The 21,531-nt window shown below is 47.9% G+C and overlaps 5 protein-coding genes across 10 annotated transcripts; 3 read left to right on the top strand and 2 right to left on the bottom strand.

Moving 5' to 3' along the window:
• Positions 1 to 98: 98 nt before the first annotated feature.
• On the bottom strand, positions 99 to 2,276 carry LOC107280655 (uncharacterized). Its single transcript, XM_026024616.2, has 4 exons — positions 1,775 to 2,276; positions 1,125 to 1,634; positions 812 to 1,037; positions 99 to 722 (listed from the first exon to the last, which is right to left on the bottom strand). Exons 2-4 carry the CDS (start codon positions 1,632 to 1,634, stop codon positions 280 to 282), a joined length of 1,179 nt encoding a protein of 392 aa, XP_025880401.1. The 5' UTR covers positions 1,775 to 2,276; the 3' UTR covers positions 99 to 279.
• A 2,375-nt stretch (positions 2,277 to 4,651) lies between these two features.
• LOC4336662 (lysine histidine transporter-like 8) lies at positions 4,652 to 6,847 on the top strand. The gene is made up of 5 exons (XM_015781269.3): positions 4,652 to 5,113; positions 5,225 to 5,361; positions 5,455 to 5,882; positions 5,982 to 6,113; positions 6,211 to 6,847. Exons 1-5 carry the CDS (start codon positions 4,767 to 4,769, stop codon positions 6,703 to 6,705), a joined length of 1,539 nt encoding a protein of 512 aa, XP_015636755.1. The 5' UTR covers positions 4,652 to 4,766; the 3' UTR covers positions 6,706 to 6,847.
• A 1,174-nt stretch (positions 6,848 to 8,021) lies between these two features.
• Positions 8,022 to 13,474, bottom strand: LOC4336661 (protein S-acyltransferase 10). 6 transcript variants are annotated; one of them, XM_015781271.3, is made up of 12 exons: positions 13,222 to 13,474; positions 13,031 to 13,145; positions 11,316 to 11,390; positions 11,162 to 11,233; positions 10,910 to 11,044; positions 10,767 to 10,824; positions 10,011 to 10,120; positions 9,212 to 9,298; positions 9,004 to 9,087; positions 8,583 to 8,648; positions 8,302 to 8,483; positions 8,022 to 8,115 (listed from the first exon to the last, which is right to left on the bottom strand). In XM_015781271.3, the coding sequence occupies exons 1-11, from the start codon at positions 13,286 to 13,288 to the stop codon at positions 8,309 to 8,311; spliced, it is 1,044 nt and encodes a 347-aa protein (XP_015636757.1). In that variant the 5' UTR covers positions 13,289 to 13,474; the 3' UTR covers positions 8,022 to 8,115; positions 8,302 to 8,308. The 6 variants fall into 6 exon arrangements, with proteins under 6 accessions (XP_015636757.1, XP_066165660.1, XP_015636758.1 ...); XM_066309563.1 differs by having other exon boundaries at positions 10,767 to 10,800; XM_015781272.3 differs by lacking the exon at positions 8,022 to 8,115 and adding an exon at positions 8,170 to 8,215.
• Positions 13,475 to 14,215: 741 nt separating this feature from the next.
• LOC4336660 (L-ascorbate oxidase homolog) lies at positions 14,216 to 17,605 on the top strand. The gene is made up of 8 exons (XM_015779054.3): positions 14,216 to 14,530; positions 14,643 to 14,752; positions 15,406 to 15,676; positions 15,758 to 15,860; positions 15,978 to 16,326; positions 16,426 to 16,800; positions 16,885 to 16,963; positions 17,071 to 17,605. The coding sequence occupies exons 1-8, from the start codon at positions 14,381 to 14,383 to the stop codon at positions 17,296 to 17,298; spliced, it is 1,665 nt and encodes a 554-aa protein (XP_015634540.1). The 5' UTR covers positions 14,216 to 14,380; the 3' UTR covers positions 17,299 to 17,605.
• Positions 17,606 to 19,423: 1,818 nt separating this feature from the next.
• LOC107275772 (GDSL esterase/lipase At4g16230) lies at positions 19,424 to 21,420 on the top strand. The gene is made up of 5 exons (XM_015779830.3): positions 19,424 to 19,743; positions 19,856 to 19,992; positions 20,072 to 20,290; positions 20,378 to 20,651; positions 20,736 to 21,420. Exons 1-5 carry the CDS (start codon positions 19,485 to 19,487, stop codon positions 20,948 to 20,950), a joined length of 1,104 nt encoding a protein of 367 aa, XP_015635316.1. The 5' UTR covers positions 19,424 to 19,484; the 3' UTR covers positions 20,951 to 21,420.
• Positions 21,421 to 21,531: the final 111 nt, after the last annotated feature.

The raw sequence follows: 21,531 nt of genomic DNA, 5'->3' as shown, positions 1-21,531 counted from the left end.
AGCAATATGTTAACCCAGAAATTCACCATTCAGCAATAAATCAACCCAAAAAAATTCAGCATTCAACTATCAACCAATGAAATGACCATTCAACAATATGTCAACCAACTCAGCATTCATCAAACCATAATTCAGCATACAACAATAGATTTATCCATACAAATGCAATTTAGCAAATGGACTACAACAAGCTGTCCATACAAATGAAATACATAAAAATGTTCATTGACTAATGAAATATTGTAAATAAGGTAGAAATACAAGTAGCCCAGCTACATATTACATTCCATGATGGCTATTACGGTCAGCCCACATCTGATCAGCTAAGCCCTGCCTGAACTGAACCATCAATGCATGGTCATTTGCTTGGCCGGTTAACGATTCATCAATGTCCTCACTTGACCAATCAGGCGGAGCTATAAGCTCATCAATTCCGTCATTTACGACCCAATTATGAATAATACAACAAGCTACAACAATATCTACTTGAGTTTGAAATGGGAAGAATGGAGTGGCATCATCAAGCACTTTGAACCTCCTCTTTAGTGACCCAAATGCACGTTCAACCGTCACACGGAGGGATGAGTGTCTAAGGTTGAACAACTCCTTCTCATTTTGTACCGGATTATTCCCCCATTCATTTAGATGGTACCGAACAGCACGAAAAGGAGGCAAGAATCCTTGTTTGGCTCCATATCCAGCATCAACTAGATAGTATTTGCCTATTATATGATCGACAAGTTGGTCACATTCCTAAATATCAACATTTGTCATGGATAATTTGATAAACTATTACCTTGTAATCTATTACCTTGTGGGACACGGAGGCCATTTTCACGTTCCAAAGCATCTCTTAAAACTACAGCATCATGTGCTGTCCCCTCCCAACCAGCCAAGACATAAGTAAACCGAAGATCAAAATCTACGGCTGCCATTACATTTTGAGTGGCATGGGACTTCCTACCACGAAAAGAAGACTCCACATTCTTACGAACCGAGGCTCTAATATGTGTGCCATCAATAGCTCCAATACAATCCTATTTTGTGTTCAACAACATTAAAAATTAGGGACCATATATCAATGTTCACATAAAGATAAATTTAGATAGGGATGAATCTCAGACCTTAAAGTAAGGATCCCATCTAGGGTTTCCTGCTATTTTAGTTGGAGTGTCCAATGAGGGGGGCCTGATTAGTTCATCTCGTAGCTCACCGATTGCATGAAGGACTTTGTTGAAATAACGGCTAACTGTTTCTCTAGACCTATCAAAATTAGTACGAACTAATCTATTTCTAAGGTTATGCCCCACTGTATGCAAAAACATAGCCACTTGTTCCTCAATACACATGTGAATGGTATCTTCAAGTAAACCACGATCCCTAAAAAGCTTACAAAAACGAAAGAAACTTGCCCTTCTAAGTCTAAGCATGTTGATACAAGTTGTATCGTTCCACCAAATTTTCGTTTCTAGGTACTCAATTCTTTTTCTATCCCTTTCAACCATTGGGCCATATCTAATACCTTCTCTCCTTGAACACCTCTTTCTTTTTCTAGACCTAATAATCATGGCCATCATCGACAACAATAAATTTGTAGCTGCAATACAAACTAAAAGCTTGGTCCTCTTGTCCATCTACAATACAACAACAAAAAACACATGGACAACATCTACTGTCAAGCAATTGATAAAGGGATTTCACACATTCTTCAACAAAAACAGATATGCACAGATCTGAAAACGAAATCCTCATCCAAGGTTTAGGGTCTTTTTACCGTGGAGATTGGGAACCCCGATCTGCAGTTGGTGGCTACGAACACTTCGAATCGAAGGTGATGAGGTCCAGCGCCGCCGTGTCCTGCTCGCGCGCCGGCTTGAGCTCCCGAGAGCGTCGCCGTGCCCCTGCTCGCGCGAGCGCCGCTGCAGCCGCGCGCGCCTCCGCAGCCCACGCCCGCGGCGCTGCTGCAGCCGCGCGCCGCGCCGCCTCACCGCAGTCCGACCCGCGCCGCCTAACCGCAGCCCCTGCTCGCGCGCCGGCTCGAGCTCCCGCTAGCGCCGCTGCAGCCGCGCGCGCCTCCGCAGCCCACGCCCGCGCCGCCACAGCCGCGACGCGCCGCCACAGCCGCGACCCGCCGCCGCCTTGCCCCTGTGCGCCGGCTCACCCAGGCCAAGCACGCGCCGCCGCCACCCTTGCAAACCCTAGGAAGGAATAGACAGAGAAGAGATAAGAAGAAGGGGAAAAAAAGAGAGGTGAAGCGCTTCTGCTCTTACCGCGCGCGTGTCGCGAGTCACAGGTGCGAGGTGGGATCGTTTCGTCCACCACTTTTTTCCGGATGGGGTTGTCCCGAATATTGAAGGAATATTCTCTTTTGGAACCATCCTATCCCTCCTAGTCCCTCAACCAAACAGCCATAAAAATGGGATGATCCCATCCCATCCCGGGATATCCTCCCAACCAAACACATGCCAAGAGTAACAAGCAATGATCTGGCGTGGAGATGATCAAGTGCCACACTAGCTCTACAATGGAAGAAAATGTACTTGACTCTTGGCTAATCAACCCTCTAACACATTAGATGGATGAACACAAAGCTCAAGTGAGTGTGAGAGAGGTGCAAGGGGTGTATGCAATTGAATTGGGTGCCAAGAGAGCCCCCTTGCTGCTGGTGGGGGAGTATTTATACTCCCACCCACCAAAACTAGCCGTTGGGGGCGAAATCCCCCAACTTTGTGCTCTGCTGGTCTGACCGGAGGTATGTGGCCGGTCAGACCGTGCTACTCTGCAACGGCTAGAAAACTAGCCGTTGAAGTGCTGTCAGAGGGCCCCATCGGCCTGGCCGGTCAGACCGGCATAGAGTAGGCGGTCAGACCGGCCTCGGCTCGTTCAGACTGCCATCGGCTCGGTCTGACCGACTACAGCTCCGTCGGCTCTATATCGGCCATCCCGAGCAACATCATCTCGGCCTCTAGGGGGGCGGTCTGACCGCTCATGTGCCGCCGGTCAGACCGGCCCTATGCGACGGTCAGACCGCCGTCTTGCGGCCGGTCAGACCGGCCATGGCACGCCGTCCCTGGTCAGGCCGAACCCAGTGAATTTGCAAGTGAATATATGTGTAATGAAAAAGAGAGCACAAATGAAAATGCAATGACCTAATATGGCAATTCAATCATCTCTTTGCTAGGTCATTACCCCTCTTAATAGTACGACGAAACTAGAAAATAAATTAGCAATTTTGATCGCCCTATACCTCGATCAATTCTAAATTAAAGCACTAGTTTTACCGTCTTCTTTCTCTTTGCTTTGCGCCGTCAATTTTAATCCATCGACAATCATCCATGCGCACATATGACATGGACCTAACTTAAAAGTATAGCTCAAAGACAACGGTTAGTCCATAATTAGCGCTTGTCATTAATTACCAAAATTAACACCGGGGGCCTAGATGCTTCAAGTGACCTGACAATTTAGGGTTTAGATTTTAGAATAGAGTTAGGGTGGGAAAAGGGTGAGGTAAGGGGAAAGAGGGGAGTGTTCTCTAAGCTTAGAGGGATGACGGCGGCAAAGGGGCAACGTAACGGCACCACCGAAGCCACAGGGTCAACAGTGGACGGTGGGCGTGTGTTGGTGGTGAGGGTAAAGCTAAATGAGTAGTTAGGAGGCAGGGGCGTTTCGACAGTGAGAAGATGGCGATGCGGGAACACCTTCCGTCGAAGGGCCAAGGGCGCCGGATCCGCTCGTCACGGGGCTGGATGTGGTAGATCCACCCGTCGTGGCGCAAACTCCTATAGTCCTATCACCACCCACCTACTGCGCGTTTCTCCAGAGGCCTCTAACGATGAACCGCCCCTCTCATCGTCACCCATTGGTCACTCCCGTCGTTGTTTGTCAAGAAGGGGATGAGGGGTGAGATAGAAAGAGAAGAATACATGATAGGAAGAGGGGAGGAAAGAGAGATTGAGGAGAGGAGGAGCAAAGTAGAGGGACTTAATTATGATCTTAAAAGAGAGAAAAGAAGAGGGAGGGAAGAATGCGCGTTCGACTGGATGTGAAGATTTGGCATGCGGAGCTCTTAATAGGTTTGTATGCAAAAATTACCTTATTTTTTAAACCGATCTTTAGTGAACACCCCTAAAATATTTTTACATACGTATCTCTTCGTATGTGAAAATGAACTAGCTAGGGGTGTTTGTAAAAATCATTTTAAATCATTTTTTAATAGTGAGTGAGGAACGAGGAGGAGAGAGGTTAGGTTTGGGCACTGCACAAATCTCGAACTGATCCAACGTACCAGAATTCGCTAGTTTCTTATAGTGTTTTATTTATGTCAAATGGCAGACGGGCAGTCCCATAAATTAATGTATCACTGCACACGTATCAGTCAACCGGCTGCGTCGATGGCCTACCTCCGTCCGACTACGGTATAATGGTGGGGACGTTGTTCGATCGTTGTACGTGTTTGGCTCGAGAGAGGGAGACAGGCCGAGCCACTATTTTACGACCGGGACTAGTACGGTCGTGCTGCCCTCGAGTCAATTTCCATACACACGGCTCCGTGCTCGCGCTGCCTGCGGCTCGCCCTCACACCTACGCTCCATGAGCATGACTCGCCCACTCGATCACCAACCGCGCGAGAGACGACCACCTATAAATCCCGTCTCCCCTTAAACCCTCCCGGGATTCAAGCATTCCGCCCAGCAAACGCACCAAACCGCCCGTGGTGTTTTACGTCGTAGCGCCGCGGGCAGCAGCAGCGGCGTGCCTGTGCCATGTCGAGCGAGGTGACGTCGGTTCCGCCGACGCCGACGCCGCCGCCGGTGTCGACCCCGCCGTCGCAGATACAGTCACCGGCGGCGCCGGCGAGCAGCCGGGCGTCGCCGCTGCGGGGGATGGGGACGCCGAACATCGCCAGCCCCGTGAGGAAGGCGGTGGCGAGCGTGAGTGGCTACCTGGGTGAGGTCGGCCAAATGACGCGGCTCGCCGACCCGCGCGACGCCTGGCTGCCCATCACCGAGTCCCGCAGCGGCAACGCCTACTACGCCGCGTTCCACAGCCTCAGCTCCGGCATCGGCTTCCAGGCGCTCGTGCTCCCCGTCGCCTTCTCCCTTCTCGGATGGTACGCGCTCGACGTGTTACGTACTACTCCTAGTGATCTAGTAGTAGCAGCGAGTACGTGGAAACTTTGGAACATGCACATGTGACATGGTGCGCTGTGTGTGTGTTGCAGGACATGGGCGATCATCTGCCTGACCGTGGCGTTCGCGTGGCAGCTCTACACGCTGTGGCTGCTCGTCAAGCTCCACGAGCCCGTCGCTGGTGGCACCCGGTACAGCCGATACATGTACCTCGCCACCACCGTCTTCGGTGCGTTTTTTTTCCTCTTGAGTTCACGGCGACTTACTGTGACTCTTTCTGCGGCGACTCTGTTTTCTCATGCATGCCTTCGCCTTTGATCAGGCGAGAAATGGGGGAAGATACTGGCGTTGCTCCCGGTCATGTACCTGTCGGCGGGCACCTGCACGGCGCTCATCATCGTCGGCGGCGGCAGCATGAAGCTGCTGTTCAACATCGCGTGCGGGGAGGTGTGCCTGGCCCGGCCGCTGACGACCGTGGAGTGGTACCTCGTGTTCGTCTGCGTCGCCGCGCTGCTGTCCCAGCTCCCGAACCTCAACTCCATCGCCGGCGTGTCGCTCGTCGGCGCCACCGCGGCCGTCGCGTACTGCACCATGATCTGGGTCGTGTCCGTGGCCAAGGGGAGGGTGGCCGGCGTGTCCTACGACCCGGTCAGGACCACCGACGAGGAGGACGGCGCGATTGGTATCCTGAATGGCCTCGGCATCATTGCGTTCGCGTTTAGGGGGCACAATCTTGTGCTCGAGATTCAGGTCAAGTCTCTCTCTCACTCTTTCCGTCTCCACTCAGCCACTGACAACGATGGAAAAGATAAGGTCACTGATGAGTGTATGTTTGCCATCAACTCGCAGGCCACAATGCCATCAACTCTGAAACATCCTTCTCACGTGCCGATGTGGAAGGGCGTCAAAGCTGCCTACGTCATCATCGCACTCTGCTTGTACCCTGTGGCCGTTGGTGGCTTCTGGGCTTACGGCGACCAGGTGAGAATGCCTCATCTGGCCTGAACGATGAACAAAAAAACTTGAAATGTTCTCTTGTGAAATTCATCGACCCCGTGTGTCCGTTCGTTCGATGCAGATACCACCAAATGGGATCCTGAGCGCGCTGTACAAGTTCCACAGCCAGGACGTGTCCAGGGTGGTGCTGGGGACTGCGACGCTGCTGGTGATCGTCAACTGCCTGACCACGTATCAGATCTACGCGATGCCGGTGTTCGACAACATGGAGACCGGGTACGTCCACAAGAAGAACCGGCCGTGCCCGTGGTGGATGCGCGCCGGCTTCCGCGCCCTCTTCGGCGCCATCAACCTCCTCATCGCCGTCGCGCTGCCGTTCCTGTCGGAACTCGCCGGCCTCCTCGGGGGGATCTCGCTGCCGGTCACGCTGGCGTACCCGTGCTTCATGTGGGTGGCGATCATGAGGCCGGCCAAGGGCACCGCCATGTGGTACACCAACTGGGGGCTGGGAAGCCTTGGCATGGGTCTGAGCTTCGTGCTCATAGTTGGGAATCTCTGGGGCCTTGTGGAGAAAGGCCTGCATGTGAAGTTCTTCAAGCCTGCGGATTTCCAGTGAGAAAACTGCAAATGCAGCAAAACCTGTGAAACCGACGGAAAACGCAATGTAGTGTGGTGATTTTGTCTTTTCTCAGCACAACTGTAATAGGTTGATTTTGTTTAGAAGCTATGCTCTAATAACACTTCAACATTACTACCAACTACCGAGTACAGTAGAGCACATGAGAACGAAATCGAACGAGATACAGTCATACAGAACAATAGAGCAGAGATTATAGCAACAGAAATATGTAGTCCATGAGGAAGATGGACAGAAATGGCAGCTTAAAAAACAAAAAGATGCATGGCTGTCGGTACAGGGAAGAAGAAAAACAAAAGTTTGTGTGTGCTGGGCAATTTGGAAGTGTTGGGCGCCACCAAAGTGGCTCATCCTGTAAAACAGGGTGTGGACAGCCGACAGGCTCCAAAAAAGAGGATGGGCAAATCAGCAAGTTTGCCCTCTTTGCCACATAACACAGAAGACGGCAGTCCACCTTCTCGCCCACTGTAGATTCTCCCGACGAATCTGGATAGAGATTCAATGATGGTCGGGATTACACCTTAATCTCCAGAATTGGGACAGTTGCACCTCCGTCAAAGAGTAGTGGTACATGCTTACACACAGTATGCAGAATTCGACCAAGGCCATAAAGATCCTAGTGATTCTCATCTCCTGGGAGCTGTGGTGCGAACGGAACGCAAGAATCTTTCGGAACAAGGGCCAACCACCAATGATTGTTCTCGCCAAAATTAAAGAAGAAGCGGCCACTTGGGTGGGGGCGACTAGCTTAAGAGAGCTTACCGCTTTGGGAGGAATTCCGTAGAGCCTTTCCCAGGCCTCGTTTTGATGAAGCCATGTAAATAACATTTTGTATTTTTTTTCACCCTGCTCTATCAATATATACGAAACAAAGCTTTTGCCCTCTTTTTAAAAAAAAGCTTGTGTGCGTGGTAAAAACAGACCATTGGAATACGTTAGAAATGGTATCAAGTACTTTTGCCTATGTTAATATGGGCAATTAAGCTAGGACAACCTCATAGTCATATCAGAATAAGGATTCAGTTTGTTAGCCAAACATCTGGTTCTGGTTCTGTTGACGATCTGATTCAGCCATTCAGGAGAATTGGAATCAGAATCACCAAGAACCAGAATTGGGAGCACTACCAGTCGGGCCCTTGGATCACACAATTGAATATACAAGTAAAGGTTGACTGTGTTTAGTTCCTGAAATTGGAGAGAAGTTTAGGAAAAGTTGGTAGTTTGAAAAAAAAGTTGCGAGTTTGTGTGTAGAAAAGTTTTGGATGTGATGTGATGTGATGGAAAGTTAGGAGTTGGGGGGAAGTTTAGTGTGAACTAAACAGGGCCATATATTCCCAGGATTCTATCCGTCATCCTGTACGCTGATAAGAGTTCTCACCATTTCTGAATCTACAAATGCATAAGAAAAAAAAATCCAGATTTGAGCATACTCAGATCAAGGTATGGATATCGATCAATCCAGATTTTCTAGGAGAAAAATGCGCATACACTGTACATGAAAAATGAGACACAAATTATAGCTACCATATTATTTGCATTACACTAAACTAGTGAGTCCAGATATAGAGCATATACCAAGCTCCTAACAGCACCGGCAGGAGATTACATCTCGGCATGTGTAAGGTCTAGCTCTGGCTTGTAGTACCTCCAGCGGGGGCACTGCTTCCAGAAAAAATCCCCTCTGTTTAGAGATGCAAAGATCATACAGATTTCTGCAAATGCCTTTGCTGAATGGATGAACCCTGCTAGGAACCTCCCTGAAAGTGGCACAATTCCAATGATTCATTACTTGTGTTGTAATGACAAGCAAATACATATACACAAGCATAATTGCTAATCTTCAGCCATTCTAATACCTTAGGTAAGAAATCCGCTTCCTTCTGGCAATTTCATATGTTGTTTGGTTCGTAAGAGCAAGATAACTGCAGACATATAAACAAGCTCATCAATACAACTACCAGAACCAGCAAGAGTTGTACAGAAGGTTCACGGTAGGGTTTGCAATTTCCAAAATTTCACATCCCTTCGTCCGAAAATTTCACTTTTTCATTTGTTTTTCTTTGTGAATTATTCAAATTTAGTCAAAAGTTGCTCAGTTTTCACTTTTTTCATTCCAAAATTTCAGCCCCCACCCCCCTCCTAGCGCCCCTGCATGCAGTAGCTTTGTGCATACCGAAGTAGTAAACCCTGGATCACGGTTGGTTTGTGTATTTATGACACATAAGACATTCAGATCTTCAACTATTTTGGTGTCAGGCATATAAACTAGAAGCTTACGCATGGAATATCAACAAGGGCAGCAGGACCACGAGGATTAATATCAATGCTACCAAAAGTACAATACCAATAGCAAACTTCCACCTGTCCATGAAAAATAACCAATATACTCAGATGAGATGTCTGGCGAATCAAACTGGAGACCAACTAAAAGGCACAACTGAAAAATCTTTGTGCATATAGGGTCTAAAAGGGGTAAAATACATACCAGGATACAACGATGCCCAAATAAAAGAACTGAATGTAGAAAGCAACAGTCCAGACAGTTAAAACTGTTTGTTCGAATATGTACCACCTGAAAAACATTAATATGTCCTGAGGATAGCTGCCAAGACTTTCGATGAGTCATATAATAGAACAACATTAGATTGTTATATGTACATTTCAATGAGGCATGTTAGCTCCTTTTTTTTTTCCATTTAGGATGCCTAAGAATTAAGACTAACATGATCCCTGACCAACCTCCTCAAGAAAATGTAACACAATAACAAGCATCAGACTTCTAGAATTCTGGACTATGGAAGATGGGAGGTATAGGTTGAATGAATTGCTGGGAACACACAGTCCTGCTAATTCCTACTAGATCAATATTAAAGGAAAGGCATGGCAATGATTTAGCACAGCTTCCGTGCACAGTTAATTGCAGCCAAATAAATCCTTGATAAGAATCAAGATGAAGAAAGTGTGAGGGCATGGTTTGATAATTAGGCAAAAGGCATATAACCGTTATAACCTGGTATCTTCATACAGGTTTTCTCGATCTACAGTTCTGCCACAGAGACTTGGAGTACAAAAATTAAGACAAGACACAAATTGACTACCTAAAGAAATAATGGATGGATGAGCACACAAATAATTGATTTCTCACAATAAACACATGTTAACTGAAGCAGGACACTCGGGTGCTTATGTAGAGATTGCATGACATACACCACACAGGATATTATGCTGCACCTGAGAAGCATATGTTCAAACTAAGCTGCACAATATATAAATTCAGAACTCACCAAAATCTGCAGTAGTTCCTTTTAGCAATGCATGTTCCAAGCCAAACACAATGATGATCAAATTGGAGGACACATTTATCACAGTCATGACAGTGCTTGGTGCGTGGAGGCTGCAAAAGGTAGTAGACAGGACAAAAAACTTCAGACACGCTAGTATGAATGAAATTTGTAGTAACTAAAAAATATGGATAATGCATACAAATGTGAGCAGTTACAAAGTTAATTGAGAAGAACAACGAGCATAGCACGGTGTGTTCATGAAGGAAAAGAAGTTCAGTGTGTCCTTCTCTCTTTTTCAGATAGTGTCTACCTTTTTCTAATTAGATAGATTGTGACTGGTGATGGTTATGACTTCTCAAAAATCAAGCCAGAGAAACTCTCATTATCGTTTGGACTTTGGAAAGCATAAGGGGTCTTAAGACTGGACACACTGATGAGAAAGGATGCTAGTAGTCATAACTGGTCATGTCATACATTGGCAGACCAACATTCAACTTAGTAGATACAAAAAAAATAGGGCGATTGGCACATGCCATAATCTAAGATACACTGGTCCTGTCATTCAGTACATTGGCATAACACAAGACTAATCACCATAATAAGCATACCTCCTACAAAATGCAGATTGTTAGTTTGTTACATCCTTGAAAGACCTACATTATGTCAAGTCAAATTATCTTTGTTTTTGTATATTTTTGGAGCACTGTATTCAGTTAATACTATCTCTGGATGCCAAATTTGGAAAACCAAAGATACCTGGATGAGCCGGCAGTAAGAGCATGTGAAATCCCTAAAATAAAATGGAGGCATACAACTGTATCACAGGACAGAAATTACATGACAAAAGATATTGAATATTACACTTCAGCAGCATAAATTCCAAACATAAACAGGTGTACCTGGTGGATGTCCCAGGAGGATATAGATCCATCGTCTGCTGTAGTAACAAAGCTGTAGTGGATTGTGGATTTTGCTGATCTATTTTGCTGCGACTCATGGCAGAGTTTAAGCTTCCACTTTTGGAATTGGCCTGCCTTTTCTTAATCACAAAGGCATTTAATTTAGCATAAATAAGTGGTGTACGATACTCAGGCTCAGCACTTAAAATACATATATATCATAAGGCAAAACAACATAAAGTAAGACATTACTTTGAGAGAGTTGTTGTATTAATAAAGGTTGCATGCATCCTTGAGCCAGCTGTCAACATATCAGGTAAATATCTAACAGCACAAGAGTCAAGTAAACGCAACGTATAAGTGTCATCATCTAGGGAAAACTTCAACATCCGCAAGGATCAATTACCCTGGAGAAGAAGTGGCTGTATATAGGTATTGTACCAAGGTAAGTAAAACCAGCAACCCATATAGAATTATGTACCTGCCATCAAAGCAGATTGTAGAATAAGATTAAATAGAGGGGTGATGGAATTTCTTCTAGATATACATATAAACAGAGAAATGACACAATAGTGTTTTCAGTTTCCAAATAGGCTGGACAGCATCAGCTGACATTCAGCTGTAGTATATATAATATACAATAGTTAGTGAAAGGCCTTTTAGAGGTGCTAAGATAAAAATAGAAAAAAAAACTACATATTACATATAAGAGTTGGTCAAAGGCCTTTTAGAAGTGCTAAGAAAAGAGAGAAGAATCACGAATTCTCACAAAAAAGGAAAAAAAAACATCTGGCCATTGATTCAGTGGACCCTCATTGAAAATATGTGTCAATAAAGCATAACTGCTGGTTTTTAAAACTTCAAAAGCTGGCTAACACGGGTCTCATGAGAACTGAGCACATACACGTGGACCTGCTAGAAGAAGAAGTACGTGCATGTGGATTATAGGAAAGGGGCAAAGGTCTGCTGATGCCATCATCATGTCAGCACTGGTTGTTAAACATACATGTTCCCTTTTTTAAATATAGGCACAACTTTTGATCCGATGCTCTATTTTCACATATAGCTCAAGGACAACAAGATGAACAAAGAAATATGCACATGGTCTATGGACTATATAATATTTTAAATAAACACGTTTTTCATCAACTTTTAACAGTAAAAAGTGATTTGTGGTTCCGATAATACCTTGGTAGCTTGATAAGGAAGGAAGGGAGCAACACATTGTATCTATTGAATTATTGATCAATAGGCATTTATAATTCACTTATGTTCTAGTAGCATAGTTATTCAGTTCCTATGAAGGTCACTTTGTCCAAGTCATAAAATGTGCACTAGAACATCTGAGACAACAATCTCTAAATTACAAACAAAAACCATCAGTTTCCATCAGGTGTATGCGGTATGCTTTATGGCTTATACTATCTTAGTTTGGAATATCGAATTGTTATCTAAGTAACAAAATATGTTGTTTTTAGTTTTCAAGGTCAATAACATGCCGCTTTATCCATTAATATTATTATAAAGTTCATGATATAATGCTACTGCAGCATTGTTCGAAGCAGATTTACCCTGGCATGTCCATAGTAAACTACAAATTTTAGACAACATATTTGGTGAAAATCATACGGCAATCATGTTGTTCCATTTAAAACTTCTATTAATTCAGGTGTTGAATAGGATGAACGAAACAAATGAGTGCCAAGCAATATGCCCTTAGCCCCCATGTCACCATTTGCGGGACACCATGCTAATTGTCCAAACATGTCACGCAATCCTTCTTTTTCTATATCAAACTTAAATACAATTTACACTATTATAACATGCTGGAAGGCTCTCAGCCCAGTAATTTCACGACATCATCCTCACAGACGGCATTGCAGATAGAAGGCATACATAAAAACCATGCTTGCTCTCAACTAAAGCAGGCTGCGACCTGACACAAGCCAATTGCCAATTACGACCCGACGAAATGTTGCCCATGTAAAGAGCCCTAGTTGCCACCCGAAGCTAGGAGCAAATCGACTCCATATAGCTCAAACAGAAACCAATAACACGAACTCCGACGGAAACATTTCGGAGAAATTTCAAGGGGGGGGGGGGGGGGGGTCGTACTCGTACCACTTGGCCTCGTGGATTTGCCTCTGGAGCGTCGGATCGAGCAGGAAGACGGCGCCGATGAACAGCGCGTGCAGCAGCAGCACGACGACCCTCACGCCCCGCCATGGCTTCCTCCCTGCGCACAAATCGGTAAGACCCACAGCGAAATCGGAACCACAGCCAAAATCGAACCAAACAACGGTAGCGCGCACCGTGGCGTTGCGGCTGGGATAGGGCCCGGATCCACACGCAGGGACCTCCGGCTCCGCAGCGTGGCATCGTCGCCCCCTCCGCCGCCGCACCCTACGGCCGTAGGGAGGACGAGGAGGAGGCGGATGCAGCGGCGACGACGGACGAGCAGCGCGCGGTGGCGACTTCGCGGGAGGCGAGAAAGCTCGGCGGGGGGTCGGTGGAGTCGGGAAGGAGAGGCGGAGCGCTGTCGTGTGGGGACGACCTGGGCCCACCGGACAGCGAGAGGGGGAGGGAGAGAGGCTTTGCCGCGAGAGCGAGTGACGCGCGTGCTTTGTAGCCCGTGGGCTGCTTTTGCGGTGCAGCTCCGGCCCATTTGGACGATCTCATGGTGAAGTGCCCAAGAGTTTTACCAGTTTTTCTTTCAAGTCAAAAATACTAGCTATGATAGTCCGCGTTGCTGGCAAATACGGATTCAAAATTTGCCTTGTAAATTTACCAGTTGATCGGTGGCTACAACTGTCTTGTATTTTTTTTTAACCTTGCCTTCCAAGTTGAGATCGGTGGTAATACTGCCTTGTAATGCAGTCAACAATGAGCACAAACGTACGTGTTCCTTTCCTTTACGCATACATATGAGTACACGCGCGGTCTGTAAATTAATCACAACTTTGTCACAAAACTTATTCCGGACCAGTTTAATTTAGGTCGTATCAATGCTGGACATGTAGAAGAGATATCCATAAAACTGTTCCGCGTTGAAAATATAAGGACATGAACAAAACCGGACAAACAAAGGGCAGATAAGACATTGGAACTTGGAAGTTCGTCTATCCCCAAAGGCATCAGCTAAGATGAACAGAAACACCACGAATTTTACGACCGTCCATCGCTCCATAGACATACCACAAATTCTGTTACCAATCCCCTTGTAATATCTTATCTCTTTTGTAACAGAATTAAAATTCCTCCTAAACTAAACCACCCTGCCTAAACTCAATAACGATGATTTTTTTCACGTACATCGATGCTGTTGCGGTTGCGTCCCAGTAGATCTCATCTATAAAATGTGCGACGTACGGGACCCGGAGCAGAGTCCACAGCAGGCGCCGCGCGCGCTATCGATCTCCGCCGCCTGACCGCCGTACCACCGTCTCCCGGCAGCTAGCGTCGACCGGCGTCATGTCGTCACGGCGAAGCATGGGAGCCCTGGCCGCTGTCTGCGTCTGCATGTTCGTCTTCGTCTCCTCCGCACGGGCAGAAGATCCGTATAGATTTTTCGATTGGGAGGTTACTACTGGGAACATCAATCCTCTCGGCGTCCAGCAGCAGGTGTAGATTTTGATGGATCTGTTCTGCTGTTCATCTTTGGTCAGGGTTGATGTGTACGCTGTTTCTCTAATTCTTTTAGTACTTGTTTGTGTGTGTTTTTTTCTTCATGTAGGGTATTCTGATCAATGGGCAATTTCCGGGGCCGGAGATTGACTGCCAGACGAATGATAACTTGATCGTCAACGTGCACAACCGTTTGTCGGAGCCGTTTCTTCTGTCATGGCAAGTTCACTTTACACAGAAACGCTCTCAAGCGTTGCACCCAGTCAATCTGCGTTCTTGCTCATTTTCATCATTAGTTTGTACAAATTATGTGCACTATTCTGTAGATGAACTTATCTTTGGTTTGATTGAATATACTGCTAAACATCAACTAGGCTAGATTTGTCATGGGGAACCCAAAACGTGGAAGTTTGTTTTGGAACGCATTTTGCGTGCAGATTAGGTTGATTACATGATTAGCTAGCTTTTGTAGTCGCGTCCGTGCATCTAATACACCACAAACTTAGAGAGAGAGTTTAGTTATTGCCTTAGGCTGTGTTTAGTTCCTTCCAAAGTTGGAAGTTTGGGTTAAAATTGGTACGATGTGACTGAAAAATTGTGTGTGTATGACAGGTTGATGTGATGGAAAAAGTTGGAAGTTTGGATCCAAAATTTGAATCTACACACAGCCTTGTTGGCATACGTTTCCACTTTGTTTCCGTTTTTGTTATGTATGCTAGTTTTAGATCACCTCCGACGTTTATTTTCGGTCCTGAAATACAATCTTAGATCACGCATATGTGCATTATTTCAAACATGCCATCCCTCACAATTACATCGATTCTTTACCGTAACTACAAAAATCAAAAATGCAAAGTCACAAACAATTGCAGGAACGGGCTTCAGCACAGGAAGAACTCGTGGCAGGACGGCGTGTCCGGCACGAACTGCCCGATCCCGCCGGGCCAGAACTTCACCTACCAAATGCAGGCCAAGGACCAGATCGGCAGCTTCTTCTACTTCCCGTCGCTCGCCTTCCACAAGGCCGCCGGCGGCTTTGGCGCCATCCGCATCCGCAGCCGCCCGCTGATCCCCGTCCCCTTCGATCCGCCGGCCGGCGAGTACACCATGCTGATCGGCGACTGGTACAAGACCAGCCACAAGGCATGGCATTGCAGTTACACTAATTTCATCAACAGTAGATGGATCCTTGTACTAAGTGATTGTTTTGCTGTTGCTGCTTAGGCTCTGCAAGCCATGCTGGACAGTGGAAAGCAGCTGCCTTCCCCTGATGGCATCCTGATTAACGGCAAAGGTCCAAATGGCGCAAGCTTCACCGTTGAGCAAGGTGAGGCCTTTTGCCTTTACGTAGAACACAACTATTTTCGAGTGACCTTGACCAATCTGATCATACCGTGAGATTTTCAAGCACGGGTAATGTGTACTTTTTTTTTTCTTTTTGCAGGGAAGACGTACAGATTGCGCGTCTCCAACGTCGGCCTGCAGAGCACGCTCAATTTGAGGATCCAAGACCACAACATGACGCTGGTCGAGGTGGAGGGCACGCACACGGTGCAGAACACCTACAGCTCCCTCTACGTCCACGCCGGCCAGTCGCTGTCCGTGCTGTTCACGGCCAACCGCCCGCCCGGCGTCTACCAAATCACCGTCTCCACCCGCTTCGCCAAGCGTGCACTCAACTCGTCCGCCGTCCTGCGCTACGCCGGCTCGAGCGCCACCATCTCCTCACCGCCGCCACCGGCTGGCCTCGCCGACGACATCGACTTCTCGCTCGACCAGGCTCGCTCCATCAGGTTCGCCGCATCGCCTCATCCTGACCGTCCGTTTCTCGCGATGGACGGCAGATGCTGGTACTGACCGGTGGGTTTCTTTTGATGTTTTCCCAATCCCAGGACGAACCTGACGGCGAGCGGGCCACGGCCGAACCCGCAGGGCTCGTACCACTACGGCTCGATCAACGTGACACGCACAATCCGGCTCGCCAACTCGGCGGGGCGCGTCGCCGGCAAGCAGCGGTACGCCGTGAACGGCGTGTCGTTCGTGGAGGCCGACACGCCGCTCAAGCTGGCCGACTACTACAGGATCAGCGACGTGTTCCGGCTCGGCGGCATCCCGGACGCGCCGCCCGCGGGCGCCGCGGCGGCTCCGCGGAGCGAGGCGGCCGTGATGGACTCCGACTACCGGTCATTCCTCGAGATCGTGTTCGAGAACAGCGAGGACAGCGTCCAGATCTGGCACCTCGACGGCTACAGCTTGTTCGTAGTTGGGTACGGCCCACGTTACATGCCTCCTGACTAATGCAGCCCGCACCATCTGGTCTCATCTGTTCGCTGATTTTGGCATTGTCGCAGGATGGACAGGGGAGTGTGGAGCGAGCAGAGCAGGAAGAGCTACAACCTCGTCGACGCAGTCTCCCGGTGCACGGTTCAGGTAACACACGCAGCCACGTTTCACTCGACGCGGGCGCCGAGCAGTGCGGATATACACGAAAACGAATTGCGGACTGGCTAAATTGCTCGCTTGATGGCGCTGTGCAGGTGTACCCGAGGGCGTGGACGGCGGTGTTGGTGGCGCTGGACAATGTGGGGATGTGGAACCTCAGGTCGGAGGACTGGGCGCGCAGGTATCAGGGCCAGCAGTTCTACCTCCGCGTGTACACGCCGTCGCACTCGTTCCGCGACGAGCTCCCCATCCCGAGCAACGCGCTCCGCTGCGGCCGCGCCACCAACGCGAGCGGCAGAAGCCGAACCCTGTCGCGGTACTAGTTGACAAACCGGCTGGTGCTTGTCAACGACCCTAACACAACACCAGGAGTTACTCGGCCATGACAAGTTTGGCCAGGTATATATACCGTATACGCAAATGCATCAAAGTTTTACTCGGCCATATCACAAGTTTGGCTGGTTGGGTTTATTTAGCGTGAGTTCAGTTTGTAAGGCGTAAATGAACTCCATATAAACAAGGGGTGGGACCAAAGTGTAGCCTATATGCCTTTTCTTACTCGCCAATGCACATTGCCAGGTTTAATTTGCAAATCCCCCGAAATCAAGATTTAACAGCGCTATTCTTTTCTTTCTATCTAGTTATTATACAACCAAGCTCAACATGTGGCAAGCTAAAAAATAAAAGTTGAGATCTCTCCCGTTTTTTATATCAACCGTCCATGCATTGCACAATTATCATTCTCCAGTAAATATGCACTTCAGCTTATTTATAAATTAGTTATTGTTAAGTGTTTTTGCTTATTTGTTTTTTAAAAAAATCATCCTGATTATACCTACTCGGAAAAAAGTCATAGTAACGTGCAGCGTCATCAACTTGATTGGACTCGGAAAAAAGTCGATTCTGCCTCCCTTTACTATTAGTCTGAGTAGTCTGAAAATGGGCGGGCTACTGTAGTTGGGCCAGGAGGGATTTACCCAAGTTTTGGCCCAGGTCACTTGCGTAATCGTCGCAATTACTCATCTGTAATTCGTGTTTCTCACTCTGGTGCCTGCCGCGGCCTGCCAATCTGCCATCGGACCGGAAGTTACGCTAGTAAGCTAGTTCCTTGTTTTCTCAAATCGCTGGCACGTACAGCGGTACAGAGAACCGATCTGTACTTCTGTAGTGGTGTAGTTTTGCGGGCGCTTGGACACTGGAAACAGGCCAACCACCTGAAACAGAACCAGGTTTCGAACTTCGTTGACATGAGCCGTACGTGCATGTCAGCGTGTACATTTGTCGTCCACTTGCCCAAGCGAGCATGGTATGGTCGCCGTCCAGATCAATTCCAGATTCCGTGATGCTGTCTGCAGTGAACAGACGCCTTCAGTTAGTATCAACAGTTAATGCAGCATGCCCGTCTGTTGCTGCCGAACATGAAGTTCGAAGCGAAGATCCGGTTTCTTAATCGATCTCTTTCCACACGCTTCTCCGCATCGGATAGCGATGCTCATGTGCTCGTCTACGCAAATGAAAAAACACCATGGATGCGGACAATAGTCTACGATGTGAAATGTATGCATATGAGCAGCCAGCCACCAGGTATAGCGAAATTTGCTATTTATTTCAAGTGGACCAACAAATGCTTATGAATTATGAAATCAGTGTATCTTTTCTAATAATATAAGAAAGTCAATATATTTAACCAATTATTTCAGTGGAGTAATAATTACTGAAAGTGTTTTTTTATATAAAAAGTCATAATCATCTAGCTTATTCCCTCGGTTTTAATTGACCATTGCTGGATTAGTCGATTGGTATACCTAACAGGCTAACATGAACTGCTGGATTCAGTATACCTAACATGAACAGGCGATTCCTCTAATTGTTTAGTCTTAACTAGTAGCGTACGTATTTAGATGCGTATGAAATACTGATGTCGATTGTGTCCTGTTCGTCGCTGATATATTCTATGCTTTTGCGATGCGGAAGTGCCTACGTACTGAAAACGGATTTATATTGTCCTATACCGACGGGATGTACGTAGCGTCGCTAGTTTGCAACGGAAAACGGATTTACGGACTGAAAATCCAAACCATAATCCCGTACTCTGACATTCTGCCTTGCGCTGGCACAGCACGTTTCAGTCCAGATATGCGCTCTCTTTTCACAGCCACAATGTCAAATTGGCAAGTTGAAGTTGCATTGCTTCCGTTGCCTTTTTTTTTTAATCGTCGACGTGATCAAGGAACACGAAGCATTAAGGTACAAGGAGGATATCCTTTGGTGTTATTAACCGCGGCGAGGGATTCGAAGATAGTGACATTGGCCTGCTGCTGTTCAGGCTCGTCCCAGTTCATGCATTGCTGACACACGATCTTTCGATCTCTTCTCTTGTCACGTTCTTCGCCACGCATGCTATATATAAGTGCACGTTGACGAGCTCTGCAAGTCTACACTGCCAAGTCGGCCGCGCGCCATCGCAGTGAAGAAGCACAGCGAGAGTCATAGAGAATCGATCGCTGTGATGGCCAGCCGCCGCGGAGCATTCGCGCTCGTGGCGGCGCTGTGCTTGCTCGAGCTCGCGCGGCGCGGGCTCGCCGAGGAGCCCGCGGTGCCGGCCATGTTCGTGTTCGGGGACTCCACGGTGGACGTCGGCAACAACAACTTCCTGGCGAACTGCAAGGCCAACTGCAAGGCAAACTACCCGAGGTACGGCGTCGACTACCCGTTCCAGTCGCCGACCGGGCGGTTCAGCAATGGATACAACTTGGCCGACCAGCTCGGTATGTAGCTGAAATCGAGAAGAAACGTTTGCTTTTATTTTCTAGCATTCCCTAGTAAGATTTGGAGATAATGTCACTGACCGGGCGGTTTGATCGTTGCATCGATGAGCAGCTCAAAAACTTGGCTTCGACAAGAGCCCGCCACCGTACCTCTCCCTGCCGGACGTGACCATCATTTCACAGATGAGCAAAGGTATCAACTTCGCGTCAGGAGGATCAGGGCTGATAGATAGCACGGGTTGGAAAGTGGTACGTGCACTGACTCGTCTTTTTTTTGTCCGCTTAATTGTTGGTGTGTGTCACACTGACATGGCTTTTGTCTGAGCAGTGCACGGAAGTGTTCAACATGAGTGCCCAGGTGCAGAGCTTCACGTCGGCCGTTCAGAAGATGGGGAACGGGACGGCCGATCTCATCTCGAGATCCCTCATCTTCATCAACACCGGCAGCAACGACCTATTCGAGTACACCGACTTCCCGTCGAACACCACCCGCAACGACACCGAATTCTTGCAGAGCCTCGTCGCCTCCTACAAGGGCCACCTCAAGGTGCAGAGCTGTATATCCAATGCTCCAAAACGAACCCTCTAAAAGTTATGCAAGAAATCTGAACAAGATGAGAAACGGTGGCTGCAGGACCTGTACGGTGCCGGGGCGAGGAAATTCAGCGTGGTGAGCCCGTCGCTGGTGGGGTGCTGCCCGTCGCAGAGGGCGGTCGCGCACGACACGAACGACCTCGACTTCCACGGCTGCTCCCGCGCGGCGAACGGCCTCTCCAGGCAGCTGTACCCGATGCTGGGCTCGATGCTGCGCGGCCTCGCTGCCGACCTGCCCGGCATGCACTACTCCCTCGGCGACTCGGTCGGCATGGCCGAGCTCGTCCTCAACGGCACGGTCCTACCTGGCGCGAGTACGTCCTCTCATCTCGCTGCACCAGTGGCTGGGCATACGAAAACGTTGCAGGGTCCCTGACGGTGTAGCGATTTTTCTGCAGATTTTACGGTGCTGGACAGGCCGTGCTGCGGCGGCGGCGTTGGCGGGTGCAACGGGACGGCGCCGCTGTGCCTGGATCGGGGGAGTTACCTCTTCTGGGACAACTTCCACCCGACGGCCGCCGCGTCGAACGTCTTCGCGCGCGAGCTCTTCTTCGACCCCGGGGCGTTCGTCCACCCGATGAACGTGCACGAGCTGGCGGAGCTGCGGCCGTAGAAGGGCACATCGTACGTGTGCTTGGATTGGCAAAGTGTTAGTGCTGGTACTAATAAGTGGTGGTGTCTCACGGTACTATCTCCGTTTTTAATAAATGACACCGTTAGCTTTTTGTCGTACGTTTGATCATTCGTTTTATTCGAAAAATTTACATAATTATAATTTATTTTGTTGAGAGTTGTTTTATGACTTAATGTATTTTAAGCATAATTTAAAGCTTATATATACATTTACATGAAAATTTTAAATAAGACGAATGGTTAAATATGTCTAAAAGTTAACGGTGTCATCTATTAAAAACAGATGGTGTATTATATAGAGTGCAATTCAGCAGGTTTCGCACATCGGCGTGCTTGTCGTGCGAGATTCTTCACGTACCTGTCTTTTTGTCAGGATTGGTTATGAACAACATTGGCAAGTTAATTGATCGCAGATCGTTTTATCACTAATAAGAAAAGAATTACTCTGAAGATCTTGGCCCGCCCTTCACCTGATCTCTGAAGAACATTGAACATCTGTGTGACACGTGCCTTAGCACAAATCGTAGAGCAGCGTACCTCTCTGTTCTCCTCTACGGCGCA

Source organism: Oryza sativa, chromosome 4, assembly GCF_034140825.1.
Source record: "Oryza sativa Japonica Group chromosome 4, ASM3414082v1".
Classification (NCBI taxonomy): Eukaryota; Viridiplantae; Streptophyta; class Magnoliopsida; order Poales; family Poaceae; genus Oryza; species Oryza sativa.
Note: the sequence above shows the minus strand (reverse complement) of the source record. Positions and strands in the feature narration are given on the sequence as shown.